Source organism: Myotis myotis, unplaced genomic scaffold (genome assembly GCF_014108235.1).
Source record: "Myotis myotis isolate mMyoMyo1 unplaced genomic scaffold, mMyoMyo1.p scaffold_m19_p_1, whole genome shotgun sequence".
NCBI lineage: Eukaryota > Metazoa > Chordata > Mammalia > Chiroptera > Vespertilionidae > Myotis > Myotis myotis.
The window spans coordinates 131,193,733-131,219,790 of NW_023416313.1; the positions used below are offsets into that span (position 1 = coordinate 131,193,733).

General features: G+C 43.3%; 1 protein-coding gene across 2 annotated transcripts in view; it reads left to right on the top strand.

Annotated features, from left to right (window-relative positions):
- Positions 1–5,088: 5,088 nt before the first annotated feature.
- Positions 5,089–26,058, top strand: part of DHTKD1 (dehydrogenase E1 and transketolase domain containing 1) — a 62,630-nt gene continuing 41,660 nt past the window's right edge. Inside the window, exons 1-4 of one of the 2 annotated variants that reach the window (XM_036352369.1) lie at positions 5,089–5,346; positions 22,795–22,950; positions 24,422–24,633; positions 25,426–25,620. In XM_036352369.1, coding sequence (XP_036208262.1) covers positions 5,190–5,346; positions 22,795–22,950; positions 24,422–24,633; positions 25,426–25,620 — 720 coding nt within the window. In that variant the 5' untranslated portion in view covers positions 5,089–5,189. The remainder of the gene's footprint in view (positions 5,347–22,794; positions 22,951–24,421; positions 24,634–25,425; positions 25,621–26,058) is intronic. The other variant, XM_036352362.1, reaches the window with a different exon arrangement.

The window sequence follows — 26,058 nt, forward strand, 5'->3', positions numbered from 1 at the left end:
GCCCTGAAGGGTTTCCTGGATCAGGGTGGGGGTCCCCACTGGGGTGCCTGGCCAGCCTGGGTGAGGGGATGATGACTGTTTGCAGCTGGTCACACACCCTTCAGGGTGGGGGTCCCCGGCCAGTCTGGGTGAGGGGCTGAGGGCTGTTTTCAGGCTGGGACTGAAGCTCCCAACTGTTCCTTTTTTTCTTTTTTTTTCTTTTTATTCTGGGCCAGCTTTAGCTCTGAGGTGCCAGCTCTTAGGCCTCCGCTCCTGAAAGCAGGTATCTGGTTTGTTTCTGTTCTCAAAACTCTGTATCAACTCTATCTCTGAGATCCCAGCCGGCTGAAAGCTGGTTTCTGGGGTTTTGTTTAGCATCTATATTTGTTACAATGTTTGAAACTGCAGGCTCAGAGGCCTGCAGCCGCCTGCAGGGAACGTTGGAGTCCTCCGTCACTGAAGCAAGCAAGCCTCATGTTAGTTTCAAGCTGCCTGGCTGCCGGCCACCATCTTGGCTAACAGTCAATTTGCATATTGCCCTGATTAGCCAATGGGAAGGGTAGCAGTCGTATGCCAATTACCATGTTTCTCTATTATAGTGTAGATGCTTGGGAGGTAGAGTAGAAAAGACCATTAAAATACTATAACTAACCAAGAATTTAGATAACTGCAATTATGATATATCTGATACTGAGGAAGCACTTATCAAATTATATAATGTAATAAGGAAATGTATGGCATGCCATGAGAGTGTACAGTATGGAGAACTAAACTAGCGAAGGGCATCAGGAACACTCTTTTTCAGGAAATAACTCTAAGCCCGGTGGAGAAGGAGGGTAGAAATCATCCAGGTGTCTGTGATGTTGGGGTTGGGGTGACGGGGAGGAACAGCTTTCCTGGCAGAGGGAATGACATGTGTGAAGACCCTAAAATAGGAAGGAAAAAGTGTTCAAGGGACTAAAAACAGTGTCACTGAAGCATAGTGAAACCTCAGGAAGTATGATTCCATAAAGGTGAAAGAAGAGGCAGGCAAAATCACAGCAGACTAGGGGTTGCAAACACAAGTGGCTAAAGAATTCAGGCAGGCAGACCACATAAAGTTAAAAGTGATGGAAACAAGACTGGCATACACATGCCATCTAAAGAGGACAGTCAGAGAGTGGAACCAAGATGGCGGCATAGGTACACACTTGTACTTGCTGCTACACACAACCACATCAAAAATACAACTAAAAGACGAAAACAATTGTGCCGAGCCAGCTCAGCCAAGGGTTTGAAAGCCTGAGTGAGGGCGGCGAAAGGATGAAGAAATGACAGAGAGAAGAAACTGGGTCTAGGTGGATCTTCCTGTGCCTGGCTGAGGCCACAGAGAAAGATCCAGGCGGCAAGCTGAGCCTTTATTTTATAGCCAGAGGTAAACAAGGTAGTGGTCACCATAGTTACAATGTTCTTGTGAGTTTCACTTGTTTTGGCAGCACTTGCTGCACCTCCCACAGCCCATTAGCTACCTAGGAAGGATCTAGGGAGCGTCATAAGGTCAAGCCTAATTATGCTAAGAGGACTGTGCCCTCTAAGCTCTACAACAGATATAGGCTCACCCTACGACAGATATCATCCAGAACCACGGGAAGGCTGGCTGAGTGGAAATTCTACAACTAGAAGGAAAGAGAAAAGCGCACTGAAGCGGGTAGGAGGTGCAGAGGTGCGGAAATGCAGAGGTACATAGGTACACGTGGAAACAGGCTGACTACTGGATGCGCTGTTGTCTTTTTCAATCGGGAGGGAGATACAAGCTCCTAATTGCTCTGAACTCCATTTGCAGGTGAGACTCTGGGGACCCAGACTCATACGGGGAGAAACTGGACTCTCTGTCATCGGGCCGGAATTCGAGGGCGGCTTTCTTGCAGAGGTGCTTGCAGTGATCATTGTTCCTGCATGGGGCCACTGGACACAGAGACCCCGGGACCGCTCTGAGGCAGAGCAGACTGGCAGCCATTGCGGTTTGCTCCACCCTGTGATTCCCTGAGACCCCGCCTCACCCAATTTACAACCCCACCCAAGCTGTGGGCAGAGGCTTTTGCATATGAATGGCCTGGCCTTTTGCAACCTAACCTAACAAATTGCAGCTGGGTCAAAGAATCCCAGAGCTTCCAAAAGAAGGCCTAAGGCTCATCATCAGCCTGCATTGCTTTACAGCTGTGCCTCATCTGGGCACCTCCAAACCCCACACAAAGAGGAGGAATCTGCAGATCTCTCTGTAGCTCCTGCTGGGTGGCCTCGGGCAGTGGCTGACTTTGCACCTCCTTGGAGATCCAAGAGCCAGTGTACCCAGTGGTCAAAGTGAGACCACACCAGATTACAATTCTTTAGATCCATAAGAGACACACTCAGGGGCCAGACTCAGTGAGCACCAAAGCCCCAGTGAAGCAAGTCCTGCCTCAAGGGTGTTTCCAGCACAGCAGTTCTCCCATTGTAGACACAACTGGTCCTCAAAGCCAATTGGCCTGGAGGTCAAGTCCTCCCAGTGATACCAACAACAATCAAGGCTTAACTACAATAAGACTGTGCACACAGCCCATAAAGGGGTGCACCAAGAGTGTCCACCTCAGGTAATTGTGGAGGCTGAGCCACTGGGCCCTATAGGACACCTAGCACACAAAGCCACTCTATAAACACAGGGAAGCAGCCAAAATGCGGAGACAAAGAAACATGTCACAAATGACAGAAATGGAGGAAAGCAAACTACTGGATATAGAGTTCAAAACCACAGTTGTAAGGTTACTCAAGAATCTTCTAGAAACCTCTGAGAAATTTAGTGAGACCCTCAAGGATATGAAAAAGGACCAATTAGAAATTAAGCATACACTGACTGAAATAAAGAATAATATACAGAGATCCAACAGCAGACATGGTTTCTCATGAGTCCATAGTGATACACTAAGAAGTGAAGATGTCAGTAGACCATATTCCATATACGTGGATCCTGATTTCAGAAGAGAGATCCATGCTGGTGATTTATATTTGGTATCATTCTTATAATATTGTTCATTAAAGCCATGAGTGTGAGTGAAATTGAGAAGGAAAAAGGTTTGAAAGTTTGGAAAAGCATGGAACATTGAAGTTTCTGGCTGGAAAATGGGAAGATGGGAATTTTAAGAAATGAGTCAAGGTGAGTGATCTTTAAAGAGCTTTAAAGCTATGTTAAAGATTTAGACTTTATCCAAAGAAGAACAGGGAACCATGAAAAGGTTTCAGGCAATAGTAATATGAGATATGAATTTTAAGAAATAACTGACTTTAGTGTGAAGGAAGTATGACTAAGCAAGGAACCCAAGGCAAAAAGACCATTTAGGAATCTACTGTGGTATTCCTGGAGAGGTGTTGATGGCCCTAACTTGGGAAAGTGGATGGATCTGGGAACTATTTTGGATGTGTTTAGGGTCCAAAGATGGGATATGTTCATTCTTATATTTGCTTGCCTCTCCCCCACCCCCAGCATAGAGTCCATGTTTTCTTTTCTTTCCTTTTCTTTCCTTTTCTTTCCTTTCTTTTCTTTTCTTTTCTTTTCTTTCTTTTCTTTTCTTTTCTTTCTTTTCTTTCCTTTCCTTTCCTTTCCTTTCCTTTCCTTTCCTTCCTTTTCTCTTCTCTTCTCTTCTCTTCTCTTCTCTTCTCTTCTCTTCTCTTCTCTTCTCTTCTCTTTCTTTTTCTCTTTTTTGTAATACTCACCAGAGGACATGTTTTCCTTGAATTTTAGATAGAGATGTGGGGAGGGGGGGAGGGCAGGGGGAAAGAGAGAGAGAAACATCGATGTATGAGAGACACAGCGGTTGGTTGCCTCCCTTATGCACCTTTATACACCCCACCTGACCAGTGATGAAACTAGAAACCTGGGTATTTGTCCTGACCTAGAATCAAACCCAAGACCTTTTCGTGGACCAGACGATGTTCCAATGAACTGAGCAACATCGGCCAGGGCTCACGTTTTAGTATTTCAATCGTTCCCTAGCTAATATCTTAACCGCCTTTGCCTGGTGGCCTTTCTATCACATCTGCCTGGAAAAACTCTAGCCCCAAATGAATCCAATCGTCGTTCTGACTTTCTCAGTACCAAGGCAACTGAGCACTAACGGAGAAAATCACAAAAGAACAGAAATTAGTATCTCTATTCATGCTTATCAATCCCAAAAGTAGTACACTTTACTACTCTCCTCAAGAACAGTTTTATACTGTCTCCACCTTTCTCTACTCTGACTCACTTCCCCACTCCCAAGCACCTCAGGTAATTCTTGGGCGGGGGGGGGGGGGGGGCGATCTGGTCTCATATTTCACATTGAAGAAACGCCCTCAGAATCCCACCACTGAATCTGTAACTGCGTCTAGTTTTGCACCTGTCTTCTCGGTTAGGGCATAGTAGTTGAGTGAGTGCGGTAGGGAAGTATGGGCTTATGCATAATGTTCTCAGGAGCAGGGGGTACGCAGAACAGGAATGGAATGCTGGATGGGGATTCAGATTCCCTCCCTCCCCCACCATAGTGGCAAAGTTAAAGGTGAGTCAGAATATAATAGTTTGGGAAACTGTCAGAGATAGACTACTGAAGAATCTCAAATATCTCTACATTGCTGAAACCTCCTACGAGCAATTTCTTTTCACTAGTGTTCTATCCCTTTCACACAGGCTCCTCCCCACCGTTTTGTACTCTCTCCCTCAATGTTTCTTAATTAAAAAGGGTGAGCTATTTGATTTTTCTGGCTCCTTCTTGCGTCCCTTGGTCTCAGTCCAAGCCACTTTCTATGAACCCAGATGCTAATTTTCCCTTCGTGTGTGACAATGTACACGTGTCTGTGCGGCTGTGCCTGCGGGTGCCAGCAGAGGGTTGCGGGTAAGCACTCCTGGCGGGGCCTGTAGGATACACAGAAGATCGAGTTCTGTGCCAGAAACCGGGAGCGCGGGAACGCTGGGCGCCACACGCCGCGCCTCCCCCAAACCCCGGGCGCCCCTCCGCCTCTAGGACCCCGCGTCCCGCCGGCCCGGGGCGTGGCCCCGAGGGGCCGCCCGCCAATCGGGCGCTGCGGCGCGGGGGCGTCGTCCGCGGGCGGGGCTCCCGCTTCCCGCCCCCCGCGAAGCGATCCCGGGCTCCGGGCGCCCCTGAGCCACACTGTCTGCTCCGGTGGCTGCTGCCCTCGTCCTCGGGCAGGGCACCTGGCGGAGCATGGCCTCGGTCGCTGCGGCAGCGGCAAGACGGAGCCTCGGGCGGGCGCCTACGCTCCTCCTCCGGCGCGGCTACCAGACCGAAAGGGGCGTCTACGGCTACCGGCCGAGGAAGACCGAGAGCCGGGAACCCCGGGGCGCCCGGGCGCGCCCGCCAGGTCCGATGGGGCTGGCAAGGGCCTGGGGGCTGGGGAGGCGGGGCCCTTCTTGCCCGGCCTGCGGCGGGGTGCTGTTGTGGGGTGGGGGGCTTCGGGGGTCTGCAGTCTGTGCGCAGGCCGGGGAGGAGCCAGGAGAAGAGGGGGCAGAGAGGGGAGGCGTGGGTGTTGTCAGTGTGGGGTCAACCCTGTGCAGCCTCGGGAGCTGGGGAACTTTGAGGTCAGGGTCTCAACGTGGGTCCCGCGCCCGGGTGATCTTCCCACCTCCCGAGTTCATACGGGTCTGGGCGCTCTTGTCTCCTCTATTCCTTGCTGGTAAACTGGTGGGAACTGAGCTCTTTGCGGAGGCGGTGCTGCGGGAAAAGGAAAGTTCTAAGATCTCCCAGCTCCTGGAGTTTACACAAGGATACATTTCAGGGCCACGACCACAGCATGGTATTATCACCTGTTTATGTCCTCTAGCTAGCCTCGAACTTTAATTTCAGAGTTTAAAACCCTTTGCTGAATTTAGAACCATGTTACTGTAGTTTTAATGGATTAGAGGACAAACCTCTCTCTTCTGTTGCATGCTCGTGTGCAAGAGATTAATTTTGATTATTGCTCTTTGCTTTATGCTCCAAAGTTATTGTAACCTTATTCCTCCTCACAGAATAGAAGACGAATACAGATCAATTATCAGAATAAAATCATTTGGTATCTTGGATCCAGTCGTTAGATTAACAATGAAGATCCCCTTCATCATCTAAGCACCTGACCTTTGAATCTTACATCACACACTGGGATCTCACTATTTTGCTCTTGACCTCAGGGGACATTTGGGATAAACCTGATTTCTCTCTCTTGGATGCAGTGGAGTTTCTTTAGGGAAGGCATTTGCGAACTACTAGTTAACCCATTGAGGGTAAGACTGTAGGTATCTTATTTCACTTTGCAAAATGAGTGTCAAAAATTTTATATGTCGTTTCTCAAACATAAGTGTGTGTGCAAATCACTTTGAATGATATTTAAAGTGCCAGTTTCCAGGCCTCCTTTCCTCCCTCTACCCCTGGGTTGCAATTCAGTGGTCTGAGATGAGATTCAGGAATATGTGTTTTTATCAGGCACCCCAGTCATCCGTGGCCAAACATTGTTACAGTCAGTGAGAGATGTGTGGAATGGGTTTGACAGTCTCTTCTTCATATAAGATCATATTAGTGTGTGCTCAGTGCAGTTATTGTGATCTTATTTGAGGTTTTCCCCTCGCAATTGGTCTCTATTTGATTCCTCGAATTGTTTTATAATAACTCTTTTTGTAGATCATTATCTCCTACTAGGCTGTGTGGGAGAAGGGGGAAGGAGAGTTGTATATATAACGTCCAATAATATCTCATTGGCCAGAACTTGGTCACCTGTCTATATATATATGCAAGGGAGATTGGAAAATACAGTCTTTATTCAGGGTAGCCATGTGCCAGCTAAAAATTATCTTGAGAAAAAGGAGGAAAATAGATAACAGAAAATAACTAGTAATCACCATACTTGATCCCTTTGGCCACTCAAGTATTCTAAACTTTTCTTTCCAAATGTAAAACGTGTTCATCTCTTTCCATTCAATTCCTGGATCCAGTTCAAAGTCCATTATCTCTGGAGGATGTGTGGTCCTCTTCATCTGGTCTGGCTGTGACTCCTCATGTGAACTGCCACCCACCCCATATATACACCTATCTATAATAATAAAAGCGTAATAAGCTAATTAGACCAGACAGCCGAACGACCTTCTGGATGTTATTCTGGATGTCCTTCCAGACGAAGCCGCGGCAGTGGGCCGAGGCAGAGTGGTTAGGGGTGATCAGGCAAGCAGGCAAGTGGTTAGGGGCGATCAGGCAGGCAAGCAGAGGCAGTTAGGGGCGATCAGGCAGGCAGGCAAGCAGTTAGGGATGATGAGGCAGGCAGGCAGGTGAATGGTTAGGAGCCAGCGGTCCCGGATTGCTAGAGGGATGTCCAACTGCCAGTTAGACATCCCCTGAGGGGTCCCAGATTGTGAGTGCGTGCAGGCCGGGCTGAGGGACCCCCCTGCCCCTGTGCACATATTTTGTGCACCGGGCCTCTAGTGATATATAAAGAAAACTTCCATCTGTAGAAGGAAAGAATGAGGAATCTATAGCAGCCACTGGTTCAAATCAGTTACCAATCCTATTGGGGAGGAATGATAAAAGCTCCTTGTTGTGGCTATGTAGTAATTTCACGAGTTTATTTGGCCTTTCAACACTGCCCTCTGCCATTCCCTTGGATTTGCCTTATAGATTCTTTTTTTAAAAAAATATATTTTATTGATCTTTTACAGAGAGGAAGGGAGAGAGACAGAGAGTTAGAAACATCGATGAGAGAGAAACATCGATCAGCTGCCTCCTGCACACCTCCTACTGGGGATGTGCCCACAACCAAGGTACATGCCCTTGACCGGAATCGAACCTGGGACCTTCAGTCCACAGGCTGATGCTCTATCCTCTGAGCCAAACCGGTTAGGGCGCCTTATAGATTCTTTATCCAGTATCTTCTGTGGCCATCTTTGACATGGACATGCCCTCCTCAGGGCTGCACCCCTTTCACAGTATATTTTGATAAGGTTAGGAGCTTGAGAGTTACTTTAGGGGGTCATCAGTTACAAGTTTTGTTTTTTCTGGCCAGAGTTGGGATTTCTTAGGCAGTACAGTTTTCTTATAAAATTCATAATTCTGCAGTCTTTTTGCTTCTGGTCATTCTATGAGAAAATTGCCTAAAGATCTCTTCTAGCCTTGGCTATGTGGCTCAGTTGGTTAGAGTACCTAAAAAGGTTGCAGTTTGATTCCTGGTCAGGGCACATACTTAGGTTGTGGGTTGAATCCCCAGTCCGGGCATGTATGGGAGGCAACTGATCGCTCTTTTGCTTTCACATCTATATGTTTGTTTTTTTTTTCTCTCTCCCTTCACTCTCTAAAAATCAGTTTAAAAAAACCCATATCCTCAGGTGAGGATTAAGAAAAAAGATCTTATCTAGACCTAATATTTATTTAGTGATTGATTTTAGAGAGAGAGAAGAAGGGAAGGGGGTGGGGTTGGGGGTGGAGAGAAACACTGGTTTGTTGTTCCATTTATTTATACATTCATTGGTTGCTTCTTGTATGTGGCCTGACTAGAGATCTAACCTGCAACCTTGGTGTAGGCCGCAGTGATGGCGAACCTTTTGAGCTCAGCATGTCAGCATTTTGAAAAACCCTAACTTAACTCTGGTGCCGTGTCACATATAGAAATTTTTTGATATTTGCAACCATAGTAAACAAAGACATATTTTTGATATTTATTTTATATATTTAAATGCCATTTAACAAAGAAAAATCAACCAAAAAAATGAGTTCGCGTGTCACCTCTGACACGCGTGTCAGAGGTTCGCCATCACTGGCATAGGGGGACCATGCTCTAACCAACTGAGGTACCTGATGAGGGCCTCTAGACCCAATATTTAAGCCATAAAACTTCAGTCTGTTATCTGTTGCTTCTGTGTTCTACACATTCAGCTCCCTAAATTTAATGATGCTTACCTGACACCAACCAAAATAATAGGCTTGAGTGGGAAGGCAACACTCTTTATGAGATCTTGAGGTCTCAGCTGGCTCCCCTTGTCTAACAGATAATGCTTACTAGCGTGTACTTGAAGAAGGGTTTTGTCTGTTCTACCTCCCATTAGCCAGCCTTTTTAAAACACGTTTTCTAAATACTTCTCATTTCCCAACTTGCCAGGGTCTGCCTTCTAGGTACCTCCCTGCAGAGTGAATTTCCTGCCATCTCTTGTTGCTGATTAGCTAGCTCCAACTTGACCTCATCTTTCTCCCAGGGCTTTCCTGAAAGTAACAAACAGTGAGCACTCACTACTAAGCTACAGGATCTGTGGGCATGTAGTCTGCCTTCCAGGGTATTGTAGGTGACAGTTTTATCAAGTGTTTTGTCAGATAGCAAAACGATGTTCATCAGCTTTCGATTCTGAACTATGTGGTCCTTGGCACCCACTGCCTGGCTGCTAAGCCAGTAATGCATTTTAGCTTCTACTATGGCAGCAAACCACCTCCGGTACTGAGTTCTGTTTTAGATAGGATGATTTCAGGGGCTGTGCCAGAGGCCTGGGATAATAATGACAAGTGAAATAAGTAAAAATCTAAGCTGGTATGACAGCTTTGCTCTGCAGTTTCATAGGGGGTCAAGCTCCTTCTTTATTATTCCTTCCCCATCCTGCGGGTATTGCTTTCAGCTCTGGTCTGAGATAGCTCACCACTGTATCCATATATTGGCCAGTAGGAAGAAGGAAAGGGTAACGGGAAGAGAACCAGGCAAGACCCAAAAGTAGTATATATCACTTCTATTAATTCTTATTGGCCAGAACTTAGTCACATGCCACACTGGCTGCATTGAAGACTAGGAATGTGTATCTCTATTTTGGATGGTCATATACTCAACTATCTATTACCATGAAAGAGAAGGGAAAATGGATGTTGAGAATTATAGGAATCTCTCTTGCAGATGTAAAATTCTGGGGCAAGCAATCCACCTTCAACTTTTTCACCTCATACTTCATATCAAATTTTGAGCACTATATATCTCAAAGCATTGCTTTCTTTATATTTTACTGACTAGGATCCTAGTTGAGACCTTTAATTCTGGTCTGCTACAATAAAAAATAAGTTTAATTCAGGGGTTCTTAATCTGAGTTCATGAACCCCTATGAAAAGGTTTTGGAGGGTCTGTGAACTTTGCACAACTCTGGGAGTCTATCTGTTCCAGGAAAATGGCTCATAGCTTTCTAAAACATATATACATACATATATATGTATGTATGTGTGCATATATATATATATATATATATATATATACACACACACTAGAGGCCCGGTGCACAAAAATTTGTGCACTCGGCGGGGTGGGGGGTGGGGTGGGTCTCTCAGCCCAGCCTGTGCCCTCTCGCAATTTGGGACCCCTTGGGGGATGACCACCTGCTGGCTTAAGCTGCAGTCAGACATCCTTAGCACTGCTGAGGAGGCAGGAGAAGCTCCCACCACCACTGCTGTACTGGCAGCCGTCAGCCTGGCTTATGGCTGAGTAGAGGTCCCCCTGTAGGAGCGCACTGACCACCAGGGGGCAGCTCCTGCATTGAGCATCTGCCCCCTGGTGGTCAGTGTGTGTCATAGTGACCAGTCATTCCCAGTCGTTCTGCTGTTAGGGTCAATTTGCATATTACCCTTTTATTATATACGAGTGCCTGGCCAGCCTGGGTGAGGGGCTGATGGCTGTTTGCAGGCAGGCCACAGCCCCTTCAGGGTGGGGGGATTCCTGCTGGGGTGCCTGGCCAGCCTGGGTGAGTGGCTGAGGGCCGTTTTCAGACTGGCCAAGCCCCCCAGTGGGGAAACCCTCACCCCATGAGGGTGTGGCCAGCCTGGGTGAGTGGCTGATGACTGTTTGCAGGCTGGCCACAGCCCCTTCAGGGTGGGGGTCCCCGCTGGGGTGCCTGGCCAGCCTGGATGAGGGGCTGTTGGCTGTTTGCAGGCTGGCTACAACCCCTAGCCACCCAAGCTCCCAGTGGAGCTTGGCTGGAAGCAGATATCTGGGATTTGTTTATCTTCTATAATTGAAACTTCGTTGCCTTTAGCGGAGGCAACAGCTGGCGGGAATCTTGGCTTCCTCCATTGTCTGGGCAACCAAGCCTCCTGCTTGCTCCAGCTTCGTGGCTTCCAGCGCCATCTTGGTTGGGTTAATTTGCATATCGTGGCTCTGATTGGCTGGTGGGTGTGGCTTGGGTCATAGCGAAGGTGTGGTCAATTAGCATCTTTGTCTTTTATTAGTGTAGATATTTTTTATAGATTTCAGAGATGAAGGGAGAGAACGAGAGATAGAAACATCAATGGTGAGAGAGAATCATTGATTGGCTGCCCTTCCTGCATGCTCCACACTGCAGATCGAGCCCACAACCCAGGCATGTGCCCTGATCAGGAATTGAACCCTGACCTCTTGGTTCATATGTTGATGCTCCACCACCTAGCCATACCAGCCACGCAAGAGCTCATAGCTTTTATTAAATTCTCAAAGAGATCCATAACTTCAAAAAGGTTAAACTTCTAGTCCCCCTGGTATTAAAATTTGTAGCCTGGTTCCCTCCCAGTCTTTCTAAAACATTGATTTCATTGAGTCATTTTCTTTTTTTTTTAAATACATTTTATTGATTTTTTTACAGAGAAGAAGGGAGAGGGATAGAGAGTTAGAAACATCGATGAGAGAGAAACATCAATCAGCTGCCTCCTGTACACTTCCTACTGGGGATGTGCCCGCAACCAAGGTGCATGCCCTTGACCGGAATCGAACCTGGGACCCTTGAGTCTGCAGGCCGACGCTCTATCCACTGAGCCAAACCAGTTAGGGCTTGAGTCATTTTCTTACTCAGGTCTCCAAAGGCTCTACTTTGCCTCTCAGAATAAAATCCAAATTCTTTAGCTTGATATTCAATGCCCTTCATGTGTCTTGACTCATCCTACCTTCCTTTTTTTTTTTTTTTTTACTGCCCTCCAACAAAAATACCCTCACATTCCAGTCTTTACCCCAAATTCTTCTTCCTCGTTCTGTGCCTTTTCACTTATTATCCATTCTCCATGGCCCAGCTCCATTCCCAGTTCCTCTGTGATATCTTTCCCGACAACACCAGGCTATCCTGATCTGAACTCCCTCAATTCTCAGTATGGAGCCCTTTGGACTCCATTGAACTTTTTCTGATTGTGTATAAGACAGTAGGTTCTGTCTAGTAAAGACCTACTCTTATATTTTTTTCAGCTCTACACTTAACTGAATACTTATTAAATGATTCATTCTTATTAATACATGGAAATAGGGTTCTGTATTTGCAATTTATTTGTGACATTTAGTACATTTGAATTTTGCATGTACAACCATAACCTCAAGTGTCAAGAAAGGAAACACTTTATATATTGGGTAATCTACTATATTACTACTGCTATATTAGTAATAGTGTGTACTATTAATAAGTTATTAAAAAAGTAATAACTTTTTTTGCTGATGAAGTCAATTAAAACTTGTTGGGTTTTTCTTTAAATTCTGCGTAAGTGTGTGCTTATAGTCAGTTCCGTTAATTAAAACAGGAGGCTTATGAGGCCAAGGACATGGTTTGTTGGGCTCTAGTCTTTTCCATGTCACCTGCCATTTGTCCTAGCAGTTGGCATGTTGGTTGAGAGGAATGACCGAGTTGGTGTGATGGATCATGTACAACTTTCAGTACTGGCAAAGTAAATTAAAGGACAAACTCTACTGAAAATGACTCTTAGCATCCTCTAGCATCAAAGGAGATGTAAGAAGAGGGAGGAGAGATAGTCAGACTTATGGTATCTCCCTTCTCCCTTTGCCCTTTGTCAACTGTCTTTCTTCACATGTTTATCTTGGCTGAAAATCATTGCCTTCATAGGATGACAACACCATTCACTAAGACTTCCATTGTATTAGGCCTAAAAGAGATACTGAATTTGCTTCTTCTAATCTTTTGGATGGCTGAGGTTTCACTAGTTAAAATTTGACCTGTGATGAGTGTTCTTTGTGGCTATTAGTAACAGCATGTACTTTAACCTCTGTAAACCTGAATTTCCAAGTAAACTTGAGTTTATTTGTCAATAATCCCAATTTAAAATGGAGATGGATTTAGTAGTGGTGATTTACAGATATAAATTTCGCCATGGAGGATTTTGGTTATAAAAAAAAAAAGGCAAAATTTAGTGAGCATCAAGAGATGGGAACCATAGGATTCCAAACAGTGTTTAGTGGTTACTGACCTTGACACTGAGCTTTACTAGTTGAAGTGAGATGTTGTAGGTGTGTTACATATTAGAAATAACAGGAGCCTTTACTGGAGTTATGGGAAAAATAGTTGAATAAAATTTTACTGCATTAGAGATTTTAAAAAATTTAAATAATTCTGGAGCACAAATGCAGACCAAAAAGGCTAATGACATTAGCTCTTGTACTAAAAAATAAAAGAAGTTTTAATGACTTTTAGTTTTCTCATTCTTTTGCTATAGTCTCTGGACTTCCCGCTTCAATTAAAAAATTCACTTATAGTTGATATAGAATATGATTATATTAGTTTCAAGTGTACAACATAGAATTTTTGTTATAGTATAACTAGAGGGCCAGTGCACGAAATTTGTGCACTCAGGAAGGGGGTCCCTCAGCCCAGCCTGTGCCCTCTCACAGTCTGGGAGCCCTCTGGGGCCATCCTTAGTGCTCACCAGCTGTGAGCTTGGCTTCTGGCTGAGCGGAGCTCCCCCTGTGGGAGTGCACTGACCACCAGGGGGCAGCTCCTGCATTGAGCGCCTGCCCCCTGGTGGTCAGTGTGTGTCATAGCAACCAGTTGTTCCGCTGTCAGGCTGAAACTGGCTCTCCAGCATCCCCCGAGGGGTCCCGGATTGCAAGAGGGCGCAGGCCAGGCTGAGAGACCCCACTGGTGCATGATTGGGGCCTGGGAGGGACACAGGAGGTTGGCCAGCCATGGAGCGGCTGCGGGAGGGGCTCCAGGGCATGTCTGGTCTGTCTTGCTCAGTCCCGATTGGCTGGACCCCACCAGCAAGCTAACCTACCAGTTGGAGTGTCTGTCCCCTGGTGGTCAGTGCACATAATAGCGAGTGGTTGAGCAACCTTAGCATATCATTAGCATATTAAGCTTTGATTGGTTGAACGGACAACCGGGCACTTAGCATATTAGGCTTTTATTATATAGGATGGTTAAAACACTGGATTGAAGTCAAATTCCAGCTTTTCAATGGCCTTTGTCACCTTTTGTAATTCACTTAACCTTTGTAGTTTACTCTTCTGCAAAAAAGAACACCTATGTTCAAGTTGTTGCAAGGACTAGGTAAGATGATGTGTGTGAAAAATCCAGCACAATGTGTACCAAAAGTTAGTACTCAGTAAACGGTCACTGTCATTTATTACCAATCTGTGACCCTTAGGTATCTAACTTGGCGATGATTTAAGAAAGGATTAGGGAAAAATGGAAAGGACCAGACCAAGGTTTCTATTTAAAGTTTGGGTTTTTTATTTTTTTGCAAAAAAGAAATAGCTGGCAAAATTAATTTATTTTATAAAGATATGTATGAGATGGGAAGGGAGGGTATGATATGAAATGAATTCAGTTGCACAGCCTAGGTCTATCTGAGTTTGTTGCACAGAATATAGTATTCTGGCGCAAAGTCTTGGCTTTTAATGTGGTTATCTCTGAAGTTCCTAAGTTGAAGCTGGAGGCAACCATCTCATTTTTTATAGGATTTTAAGGGACTCCAGTTATAAATTTCTCTTTCTTGGAATCTTCAGTGTTTTTATAGGTATCTAACATTCTTATTTGCTTTAAGCCTATGTTGCATTGAATGGAAATATGCTGTGGATATGATCTAGATTTTTTTTTTTTTGAAGGGGAGGCGGTTTATGACCAGATGATGAAAGGGAATTGTAGTGACTTTTAATTTAAGCACTAAGTTTAGTTGAGTTTATCTGTCAGTGTGCTTCATGCTGATTAATATGAATAATATTCTTCCTGATAATAAAACACTATTCAGTGCCCCTACCATGTTTGCTTACAGCAGAGAATAAAATAATTGATGTAGATATCCTATCATAATTTCTTTTTTTTACTTCCTGTATTAGCTAAGATTCTCTTGGTCACAAGCAACAGAAACCAACTCTGGCTATTTTAAGCAAAGAGGAGACTCTTCTTGAAAGATACAAGGATATCTCCTAGCACTGAAGGATATGTGGAGTAAACCAGAGGTAGCTCTGGGAATATTGGCAGAAGCTGTGTGTGGGCTCATAGAGCACAGCTGTTAGGTACTCAGCTCCAGTGTCACCCATAATGTGTGTTCGGTGTCCTTCAGGCCATGCCACATTAGGAGTTAGTATATAGTTGTACTCAATGCTAAGATTTATTACAGTGAAGGGATAGGGATGCACAATTGGATCAGAATGGAAAAGACACAGGAAGAGTCTGGAGGAACCATTGTGCAGGCTTTCTTATGCTCTCTCTCCCACAAGGGGTAGCAGGATGCACACCTCTTAAAGTGACAAAAACCTGCAGCGTGTGTGGAATGTTTCTGCCCACTTAAGCCAATTAGAGCCTTAGCACCCAAGGTTTTTATTGGGGGATGTTCCTGTAAGCAGCCTCTATACATGCCACAATTCCAGATTCCCCCTAGAAAAGCAGGTATTCAGCATAAACCACATTGTGTGCACCATGTAGGCATAGTGAACCACCCTTATTAGTTAGAGACAGGTGAGGACATTCCTGAAAGCTAAGTTCCCAGACACCAGCCAGAGGCCCACCTTGCAAGCAGGCTTTTCTAAGGACAGCTGTCTCCAGGTAATTCTTTTTTTTCTTTTTCTTTTTTAAATTGATGAGAGATAGATAGATAGAGGAACATTGATTTATTGTTCCACTTTTTTATGCATTCATCGGTTGATTCTTGTATGTGCCCTGACTGGGGATCGAACCAGCAACCTTGGCACATCAGGACGAAGCTCTATTCAACTGAGCAACTCAGCCAAGACTCTGGCTTCTTAGGGATTTAACTTAAATTCCTCTGGACTTTTGGGGATCTCATGAGATCTGAATTGTTTGGACAGTATTATGCCTAACATAAAGGTATTCATTTTTCTGTTATAGTAACCCTTTGATTTATACAGTAATAGAAAGTTATTTTAATAAAGAATATATGAATTCTATTGCTGTGCTCTCATCCTCTTAAGTATTTTATTTCTTTCATATTGTATATTCTTTAAATATCCTAATTTAATTATTTTTATTACATATTTTGTTGTTTTAAATATATTAATATTTTGTGACAAATACTTTCATTATTTGCTACAGAAGAAAAACAGCACTTGAAACTAGAAGTTTGTCAGTTAATTTTTTAGGAAGTCACTGATGCAAGGATTATCATAAAGACGTGAGATGCTTCAAGTTATTTTAACCTAAATATTTATATTTTTGTTTGCATTTATGCAAGCATTTAAAGAGAGCCCATGAAAGCAATATGAGTGCAGAATCTTTCTAGATGTTTATAATTTCTCTCCTAATATATATATTTTTTCCCCACAGCAACAGGCTTAGGAACAAACATAACTGATTTTTACCAGCATTTAGTCAATTGGTGAGGGCAGACGTGCAGGTGCGCTGGAGAGAAACCACCAATCAAAAGCTTTCAGAATGCAGTGGGCAGCAAGCATGTTCAATGGATACAATGAAACGAGTTCTATTGTTCATGTCCATTGTGGAAAACTTAGAAAATATGATAAACCAAAAAAAGTCAGAAACTTTGATTTAGGGTAAATTACTAAGATTTTGGTCTGTTTCATATATATATATATATGAAATATATGTGTAGATACATACATATACATATATATGAAGTATATATGTCCTAACATGGTTCTATATAGACTATATAATGAAATAAATATGTTATACTAGAGGCCCAGTGCACGAAAATTTTGCACGGGGTGGGGAGGGTCCTTCAACTCGGCCTGCACCCTCTCGCAATCCAGGATCCCTCTTGCAATCTGGGACCACTGGCTCCTAACTGCTCTCCTGTCTGCCTGCCTGATTGCCCCTAACCACTCTGCCTGCCTGCCTCATCACCCCTAACCCCTCTGCCTGCCTGATTGCACCTAACTGCTTGCTTGCCTGCCTGATTGCCCCTAACTGCTTGCTTGCCTGCCTGATTGCCCCTAACTGCCCCTGCCTTGGTGCCCACCCAGTGGCTTCTTCTGGAATGACGTCTGGGATGATATCCAGAAGGTTGTTCAGCTGTCCAGTCTAGCATATTACATTTTTATTATAGATACTATTAACACAAACAACATTTTAACAAAAAGTAGGCTCATGCTATATATATTTTATTATTATCTTTTCTCATCTAAATAAATGGACACTTTCCCATTAAGCATTTTCCTACAACATGATTTTGTAATGACTTTTGGTAAATGGAGATTAGTTAACAACAGTACAGTATGTCCCTCAGAGGCTGGGGGTTTCTAAGAATTAGAGGATAATGATAAAGGAATGTCAACGAGGAACCAGGAGGCATTGACTCCACCTTCAATATTTGAGGAGTATAGTTATGGTTGATCAATAGTTTCACCTTCTACTGGTGGCCTGTGGGGAAAGCAGATTCCAGTTAGGACAAGAGTTTAAGGAATGTTCAGGGATGAGGCTAAGAATGTCCAGAGGATTGTTAATCATGAAATAGAATTCCAGACGTCACATGGAAGGGCTTGTGGGTCAGAGAGGGAAGGATGTAGGATTGTGTGTGGTAGAAGAAACCAAGGCAATGAAATGAGGGTCTAGGACAGCCGTGGGCAAACTAGGGCCCGCGGGCCGTATTCGGCCCGTTCGAAATGAATAAAACTAAAAAAAAAAAAGACCGTACCCTTTTATGTAATGATGTTTACTTTGAATTTATATTAGTTCACACAAACACTCCATCCATGCTTTTGTTCCGGCCCTCCGGTCCAGTTTAAGAACCCATTGTGGCCCTCGAGTCAAAAAGTTTGCCCACCCCTGGATGAAAAATAAATTGTAGGAGGGTTGTAGCCTGTGCCCAGAGGTGGGAGGAGACTAGGCTCTTCTCTCTGGCTCTACCAGATAGTAGATGCCACATGCTCTTTCTGATTTCCGTTGGCCACTTCATTAAATGTACACACACACACACACACACACACACACACACACGCACACGCACGGTGGGGCAAAAATAGGTTTATAGTTCTGAGTATGTGAAACAGTTTATTCTTATGCAAAACACAAAGTTTATTTTTGTATTTTACTTATTAATTATTCTATTATTTTCCATAGGAACAACTGTAAACCTACTTTTGTCCCACCCTGTATATAAATATATTTAAAGAACTTTTAATAATGGTTGTCTCATAAAGGCCACTCCTTCTTAAAAATACATTCTTCCCTTGGCTCTGTGGCATTGCAAGATTCCTCCTAACAACCTCAGTCACTTTTGGGTGGACTCTTCTTCTTTGCTCACCTCTAAAATATTGGTACTCTATCATGTACCTAGGGTCATTTTCTCAATCCACTTTCTACCTAGGTGATCTCCTCTACTTTCCGCAGCTTCTGGTATCATCTACAGAATTCCATCTTCGTTGGGATAAGTCCAGTAGTAACATACATGGTTACCATCACCATCCTCATAGCAATCTAGTAGTCCTTTTGAAAACATTCTCTCAGTAAACATTAACTTACAGAGATCACTGCTCCAATTTCTAAATGCTCACCAGCCAAGCTTTTAATAATACTCTAGAGTGCTTATATAGGAGTTGACACAAAAGGATGGTGCTTTAGACATGATCTATCTGGATTTTAGCCACAAATATGAAGATTTTCTACTTTATAAAATAGCACTTAAGAACTTTAATACAATTCAGAATAGAACCCTATGGCAATATATAAGACTAACCTCCATCCAGAAATCAGTTCATGTACTGGGATTGTTTGATTAGTGTAACAGACATAATATGGATCCTCCTAACTGCAATATTAGTGCAAAAATACCCTTTACATATTCAGTATATCTCTGTTCTGTCCTCTAAGCTTGTGCCAATATGTACACTTTGCCGTATGTGGAATACAAACCCAGGCACATATGTAACTGAAATTGTAGCATGGCAATACATGTTGAAATAATGGTCATTAAATATTTGAAAATATGCTAATAGTTTTCTTTGGATTCTGAAAATAAAAATGCAAATTTAAAAAACGTTCAGAAAATTGTGTGCCCTCTATAACACATCTGCTCATCCTCAGGGATTTGTGCTCAGTTTGGGTAAGATGACCTTGACAAACTCAAGGTTAACTGAATGTGGGCATTAAGGGTCCCTCACCCCCAATTTTAGGCCTTGTATGTGGAAAGGCAAGAAAAGCAGCTTTTGGCTGAATGTGAAATCATCTCAGATAGAACTGGATTCACAGAAAGATAATGGCTCCCCTTTAAGTGGAGACTGGGGGATCACTCACTTAGGGCTTTACAAAGGGGATTTTTTTTTTTTGGCACTATGTGAGTGATATGATCATTTTTAGTCTTCATCTAAGATTTTATGAGTCTATGAAATAACTATGTACCTGAGGTCTTTAAGAAATAAGAAAGATGCCCTAGCTGGTTTGGCTCAGTGGATAGAGCGTCGGCCTGTGGATTGAAAGGTCCTGGGTTCGATTCCGGTCAAGGGCACATGCCCGGGTTGCGGGCTCAATCCCCAGCAGGGGGCATGTAGGAGGCAGCCGATCAATGATTCTCTCTCATCATTGATATTTCTATCTCTCTCTCCCTCTCCCTTCCTCTCTGAAATCAATAAAAGTATATTTAAAAAAAAAAAGAAATAAGAAAGAAATGTAACATTGATTTTGTAGTTCTATCTATATATTTTTTTTTCTTTTTTTTTAATATATTTTTTATTGATTAATGGACACATATGTAATACCCTTTGTAATACTTTAAGCAATAAAAAAATAAAATAAAATAAAATAAAATAAAATAAAAAAAAGATATTACATATGTGTCCTTGTCCCCACATTACCCTCTACCCCCCCCCCCCCGCTCATGCCCTCACCCCCCCGTTGTCCATGTCCATTGATTAGGCCTATATGCTTGCATATAAGTCCTTTGGTTGATCTTTCCCCCTTACCCCCACCCTCCCCTACCTTCCCTCCAAGTCCCGACAGTCCAATCAATGCCTCTCCGTCTCTGGATCAGTCCTTGTTCATCAGTTTATGTTGTTCATTATATTCCACAAATGAGTGAGATCATGTGGTATTTATCCGCTCTCCAGTTCCATCCATGCTGTGGCAAATGGTAAGAGTTCCTTTTTCTTCTTCCTCTTCTTAAAGAATACCTTTCAGCATTTCATATAATGCTGGTTTGGTGGTGATGAACTCCTTTAGCTTTTTCTTATCCGTGAAGCTCTTTATCTGACCTTCTATTCTGAATGATAGCTTTGCTGGATAAAGTAATCTTGGTTGCAGGTTCTTGCTATTCATCACTTTGAATATTTCTTGCCACTCTCTTCTGGCCTGCATGGTTTCTGTTGAGAAATCAGCTGACAGTCGTATGGGTACTCCCTTGTAGGTAACTGACTGTCTTTCTCTTGCTGCTTTTAAGATTCTCTCTTTATCTTTTGCTCTTGGCATTTTAATTATGATGTGTCTTGGTGTGGTCCTCTTTGGATTCCTTTTGTTTGGGGTTCTCTGCGCTTCCTGGACTTGTAAGTCCATTTCTTTCACCAGGTAGGGGAAGTTTTCTGTCATTATTTCTTCAGAAAGGTTTTCAATATCTTGCCCTCTCTCTCCTTCTGGTACCCCTATAATTCTGATGTTGGTACGCTTGAAGTTGTCCCAGAGGTTCCTTACACTATCTTCATATTTTTGGAATCTCTTTTCTTTTTTCTTTTTCGGTTGGGTATTTTTTGTTTCTTTGTATTTCAAATCTTTGACTTGATTCTTGGGATCCTCTTTTCTGCTGCTGGATCTCTGTAAATTATTCTTTATTTCAGTCAGTGTATGCTTAATTTCTAGTTGGTCCTTTTTCATGTCCTCCATGGTCTCACTATACTTATTGAGGGATTCATTAAATTTATCGGCAGTTTCCATAAAATTCTTGAAAAACCTTATAAACGTGGCCTTGAACTCTATATCCAGTCGTTGGCTTTCCTCCATTTCTGCCATTTGTGACCTGTTTCTTTGTCTCCGCATTTTGGCAGCTTCCCTGTGTTGATAGAGTGGCCCTGCGCGCCAGGTGTCCTGTAGGGCCCAGTAGCTCAGCCTCCCCAGTTACCTGGGGTGGACACTCTTGGTGCACTCTTGGTGCCTTGGTTGTTGTAGAATCACTGGGAGGAATTGACCTCCAGGCCAATTGGCTGTGAGAATCAGCTGTGTCTAAAGTGGGAGAACTTCTGTGCTGAAGACACCCTTCTGGGGCAAGACTTGCTTCAGTGGGGCTTTGGTGCTCACTGAGTCTGCTCCCTGAGTGCGTCCCTTATGGATCTGAGGGGTTGCAGTCTGGATGGTCCCCCTCTGACCACTGGGTACAGTGGCTCCTGGTTCTAAGGAGGTGCTAATTCAGCCTCTGCCTGAGGCCACACAGCAGGAGCCACGAAGAGGCTCAGCTGTGAAGCAATGCAAGCCGCTGCGGGGCCTTGGGCCTTCTCTTGGAAGTTCCGTGTCTGCCTGGCTCGGCTGCAGTTAGGTACATTCACATGCAAAAGCCTCTGCTGCAGCCTGGGTGGGGCGGGGTCTCAGGGAATCCAAGGGCGGATCAAGGAGCTATGGCTGATTCTCCGCCCGGAGTCGTGGGTCTCAGTGACCCGCTAATTGCTGCAAGCACCTCTGAGGGAAAGCCGCCTTCAAGTTCGCCCGCTGCCGGACAGACCAGCTTCTCCCCGTATGAGTCCTGGGTCCCCAGAGACTTCCTGGAACCGGAGTTCAGAGCAGTCGGGAGCTTGTGATTCAAAAAGACAGCCGCGTCCTCAGGTGCCACCCCCTTTACTCGCGCGCGCGCGAGCCGCCGTACCTCTGCACTTGTACCTCTGCACTTGTACCTCTGCACTTCACCTCTGCAGCTCCTCTGGCTCTCAGCCTGCTTTTCTTTCCTTCTAGTTGTAGAATTTACACTCAGCCAGCCTTTCTGTTGTTCTGGATGATGTTTGCTCTGTCCTTTGCGGTAATTTTCAATTGTTGTGTGAGGCGACAATTTCCCGGTGTTTACCTATGCCGCCATCTTAGTTTCTCTCTATCTATATATTTTTTTAATGTAAGGTGTTGAAAAATATCTTAAACAATAAGAGGACTAATTATCCATAATCTCAGTATTATAAGAGGTTTTTTTTTTCCCAATTTGAGGTATTTCATTTTAATATTATTCATGTACATAGTTATTTTTATAAATGTATAATCATAGTCCTATTTACATTTTTTTAAAAAATATATTTTATTGAACTTTTACAGAGAGGAAAGGAGAGAGGTAGAGAGTTAGAAACATCGATCAGCTGCCTCCTGCACATCTCCCACTGGGGAGGTGCCCGCAACCCAGGTACATGCCCCTGACCGGAATCGAACCCGGGACCCTCCAGTCCGCAGGCCGACACTCTATCCACTGAGCCAAACTGGCCTCGGCATACATTTTGTTTTTTTTAATGACTTTTTTTTATCATGAGATACACTTAAGGAAATAAGTGTGTTTTCCTGGATTCTGAGTCTTTAATCCTGAAAAACCACTGGCAGATGTGGTAGGTAGGAGCAATGCATTAAAAATGTCAAAGGCCACAAGGCTTCTTTGAAAAACTAATTTTTGTGGTTTGTGGGCATTTCCTAAACTGTATTGCTTTCTTCCCCCCCTAAAATAGTTGATCATGGACTTGCCAGGTTGGTGACAGTATATTGTGAACATGGTCATAAAGCTGCCAAAATCAACCCCCTCTTTACTGGACAAGCCCTGCAGGAGAATGTGCCTGAAATCCAAGCTCTTGTGCAGACTCTGCAGGGACCCTTTAATACCACAGGTAAAGCCCATTGACAATAGACCTCCCATATGACAGTTACCTGCCAACAGAGGTGGGGCTCCTTTCTCTGTTCTTGAAGAACCCATATGCTCACTGGAGTTGAGGCTTTCATGGGGTGTGAGGAGACAGTGAGGGGCACTTTCAAGCACCATCAGGGAGGAGCAGTCTTGAAGTTCTAGAATGGTCTTTCAATAGGGCCCCATTTCATCTGCATTCAACAACCTATAGACATATGACCAACAGGTATATGAAAAAGTACTCAGGGAAGTGCAAATCAAAACCATAATGAGATGTCACTGCACACCTGTTAGAATTGGCTGTTGTCAACAAAACAAAAGATGCAAGTGTTGGTGAGTATGTGGAGGAAAGGAATTCTTGTGCACTGTTGGTGGGAATGTAATCTGGTGTAACCACTGTAGAAAACAGCATGGAGGTTCCTCAGCAAATTAAAAATAAAACCATCATATGATCCAGCAATTCCACTTCTGGGTATTTATCTAAAAGAATTGAAATCAGGATCTTGAAGAGATATCTGCACTCCCATGTTCTTGCAACATTGGTCAATCAATATTGAAGATCTAAAGTTTATTGTAAGAAACGTAAGAAATATAAAGTAAATATTTGTTTGGTTTTTTTGCATGTGACATTTGTGATACTTTTTATTTATTTATGTATTTTAAAATATATTTTTATTGCTTTCGCAGAGGAAGGGAGAGGAAGGGAGAGAGAGAGAAACATCATTGATGAGAGAGTGTCATTGATCGGCTGTCTTATGCAGGTGCAGGCCCCACACTGGGGATCGAGCTTGCAACCCAGGCATGTGCCCTCGACCGGAATCGAACAAGGGACCCTTTAGTCCGCAGGCCAGTGCTCTAACCACTGAGAAAACTGGCCAGGGCAATGTTGGTTTGTTAACTCATGCTGTAGGTTTAGGCAAATGACTGATAACTGATTTGGTGCTGAGCTAATGACATTACAAACTTCCCTTTTCTTTGACTGAGTATCAGGGAGATTTCCTTTTACCTTTAAATGTTGCTTTGGAATCAATATTAATTCACATTAAGACCAACTGTTTAATGATAAATATTGCTTTAAAGATATTTATTAAGACTTGAACATTTTGGTAGATAGATATTTGAGATAAAGGTAGGACGTAAGCTATGTAGCTATGAAACAGATGAAAAGTGGGTTTGAAGTTTTAGTTTAAATGACCCTAGAATCAAAATTTGACATAAAACAGTATGTCTGTATGCTTGTGAAGAGAGATTTTTTTTCTCTTCTAGTTTTACTACCTTGTGGCATTTGATCATATTTTTAGATTTGCTTCTAGAAAAATGTAGATAAGCACTGATAATGACCCAAGTTATTTGGAATGAAATGCTCTGAATTGAAAAAATTATTTTGGTATGTTCTATAATTAGTTACATGGTTGACTCTTCTTTAAGAGGATCTCTTTGATTCCATTTCATAGGATTATTGAACATGGGGAAGGACGAGGCCTCTCTTGAGGAAGTATTAGCCTATCTCAACCAAATCTACTGTGGGCAGATTTCCATTGAAACCTCCCAACTTCAGAGACAGGAGGAGAAAGACTGGTTTGCAAAGCGGTTTGAGGAGCTGAAAAAGGAGACATTTACTACAGAAGAGCGAAAACATCTGTCGAAACTAATGCTAGAATCTCAGGTATAAAAGCAGCAGCTAATGGAATAGGTCAGCTCATTTCCTACAAAGGTATATAAATACTGGAGAGAGGGAATTAGGCATTAAATCTCTGAACATACCCCTACCCACTCCCTCCCCATTACCTCAACACAACAGGCAATATAACACACACCACTTTATTCTGAGTAGGAAAAAGTAAATTGCCAAACAGTTGAGCTATTGGTTCTCCTCAGAGTCAGAATACTTTTTATACATGTGTCTATTCACTCTATAAAGATTACAAAATCCTTAAGATCTTCTCTTTTTATTACCTGAAGCAATAAAAAACGATGCATGGAAGACAAATCAGTATGAATTAATGGAATTGAATGTTTGTCAGGGCTATTACCAGGACTCAGGGCATATCAAGAGGACAAAAAATTTATTCCCAATAATTCAGACAGTTGGCCAGTTTGAATCCTTGATCAGATAGTACTGTAGAGCCTGATACTAAAACTCAGGTACTGGTTGAGGCAGCAGAAATCTGAGGCTCTGCCCCTACGCTGGAAGAACACACATTTAAGGGGGTTCCTCTTGGGGTTAGTCTACCTCTCAGGTTATTTTCTGATCATCCCTTACTGCGGTCGGGTGTCCTTGGCAAGGCGTTCCTGCTGGACTCTGGGTGACATGTTTTTCTCTGGGGTAGGTAGAGATGGGCACAGCTGCAGCCACTTGAGGTAGTGTGGGGTCCTAACAACACACATAAATATGTCCTACTTTGACCTAAGTAGTCAGCTAATGTGTAACTAATATGTCTGATGTGATGTCCCATAGGAATTTGACCACTTTTTGGCCACCAAGTTTGCCACAGTGAAGCGATATGGAGGTGAAGGAGCTGAAAGCATGATGGGCTTTTTCCATGAGTTGCTGAAAATGTCAGCCTACAGTGGGATCACTGATGTCATCATTGGGATGCCCCATAGGGGGAGACTTAATTTACTGACAGGCCTTCTGCAGTTCCCTCCAGAGGTAAGATACTTTCTATGACATATAATAAAACCAATAGTAATAATTCCTTTTAGAAAACTGACTAAGTATATGAATCATTGGTCCAGGATATAGCTTAGTTAATTGATGGAATCCAGTACTGCTGGATAGAATGGGTATTTAGGTTGATTTTCTGCATATCCTTATATGGGTTCTTCTTTCAGGGAATTTAAAGTTTAGTTTATTTCCTTAAGGATGATATGAATAGATAAATTCTGTTCTTTGAAGCATGCTTTTCTTACTTCATAAAAATTGTTCAAAAGAACACAAAGATTTGCACAATTTTACCTTCCAAGAAGTCAATGCTACCCTTCAGTTATTTACAGAGTGTATAAGTTAATAGATTGTACTAAAACTAATGCTACATTGCTATCTGAAGAGACCACCTACGTGAGTGGTTCTATAGATAATTGGATCTTG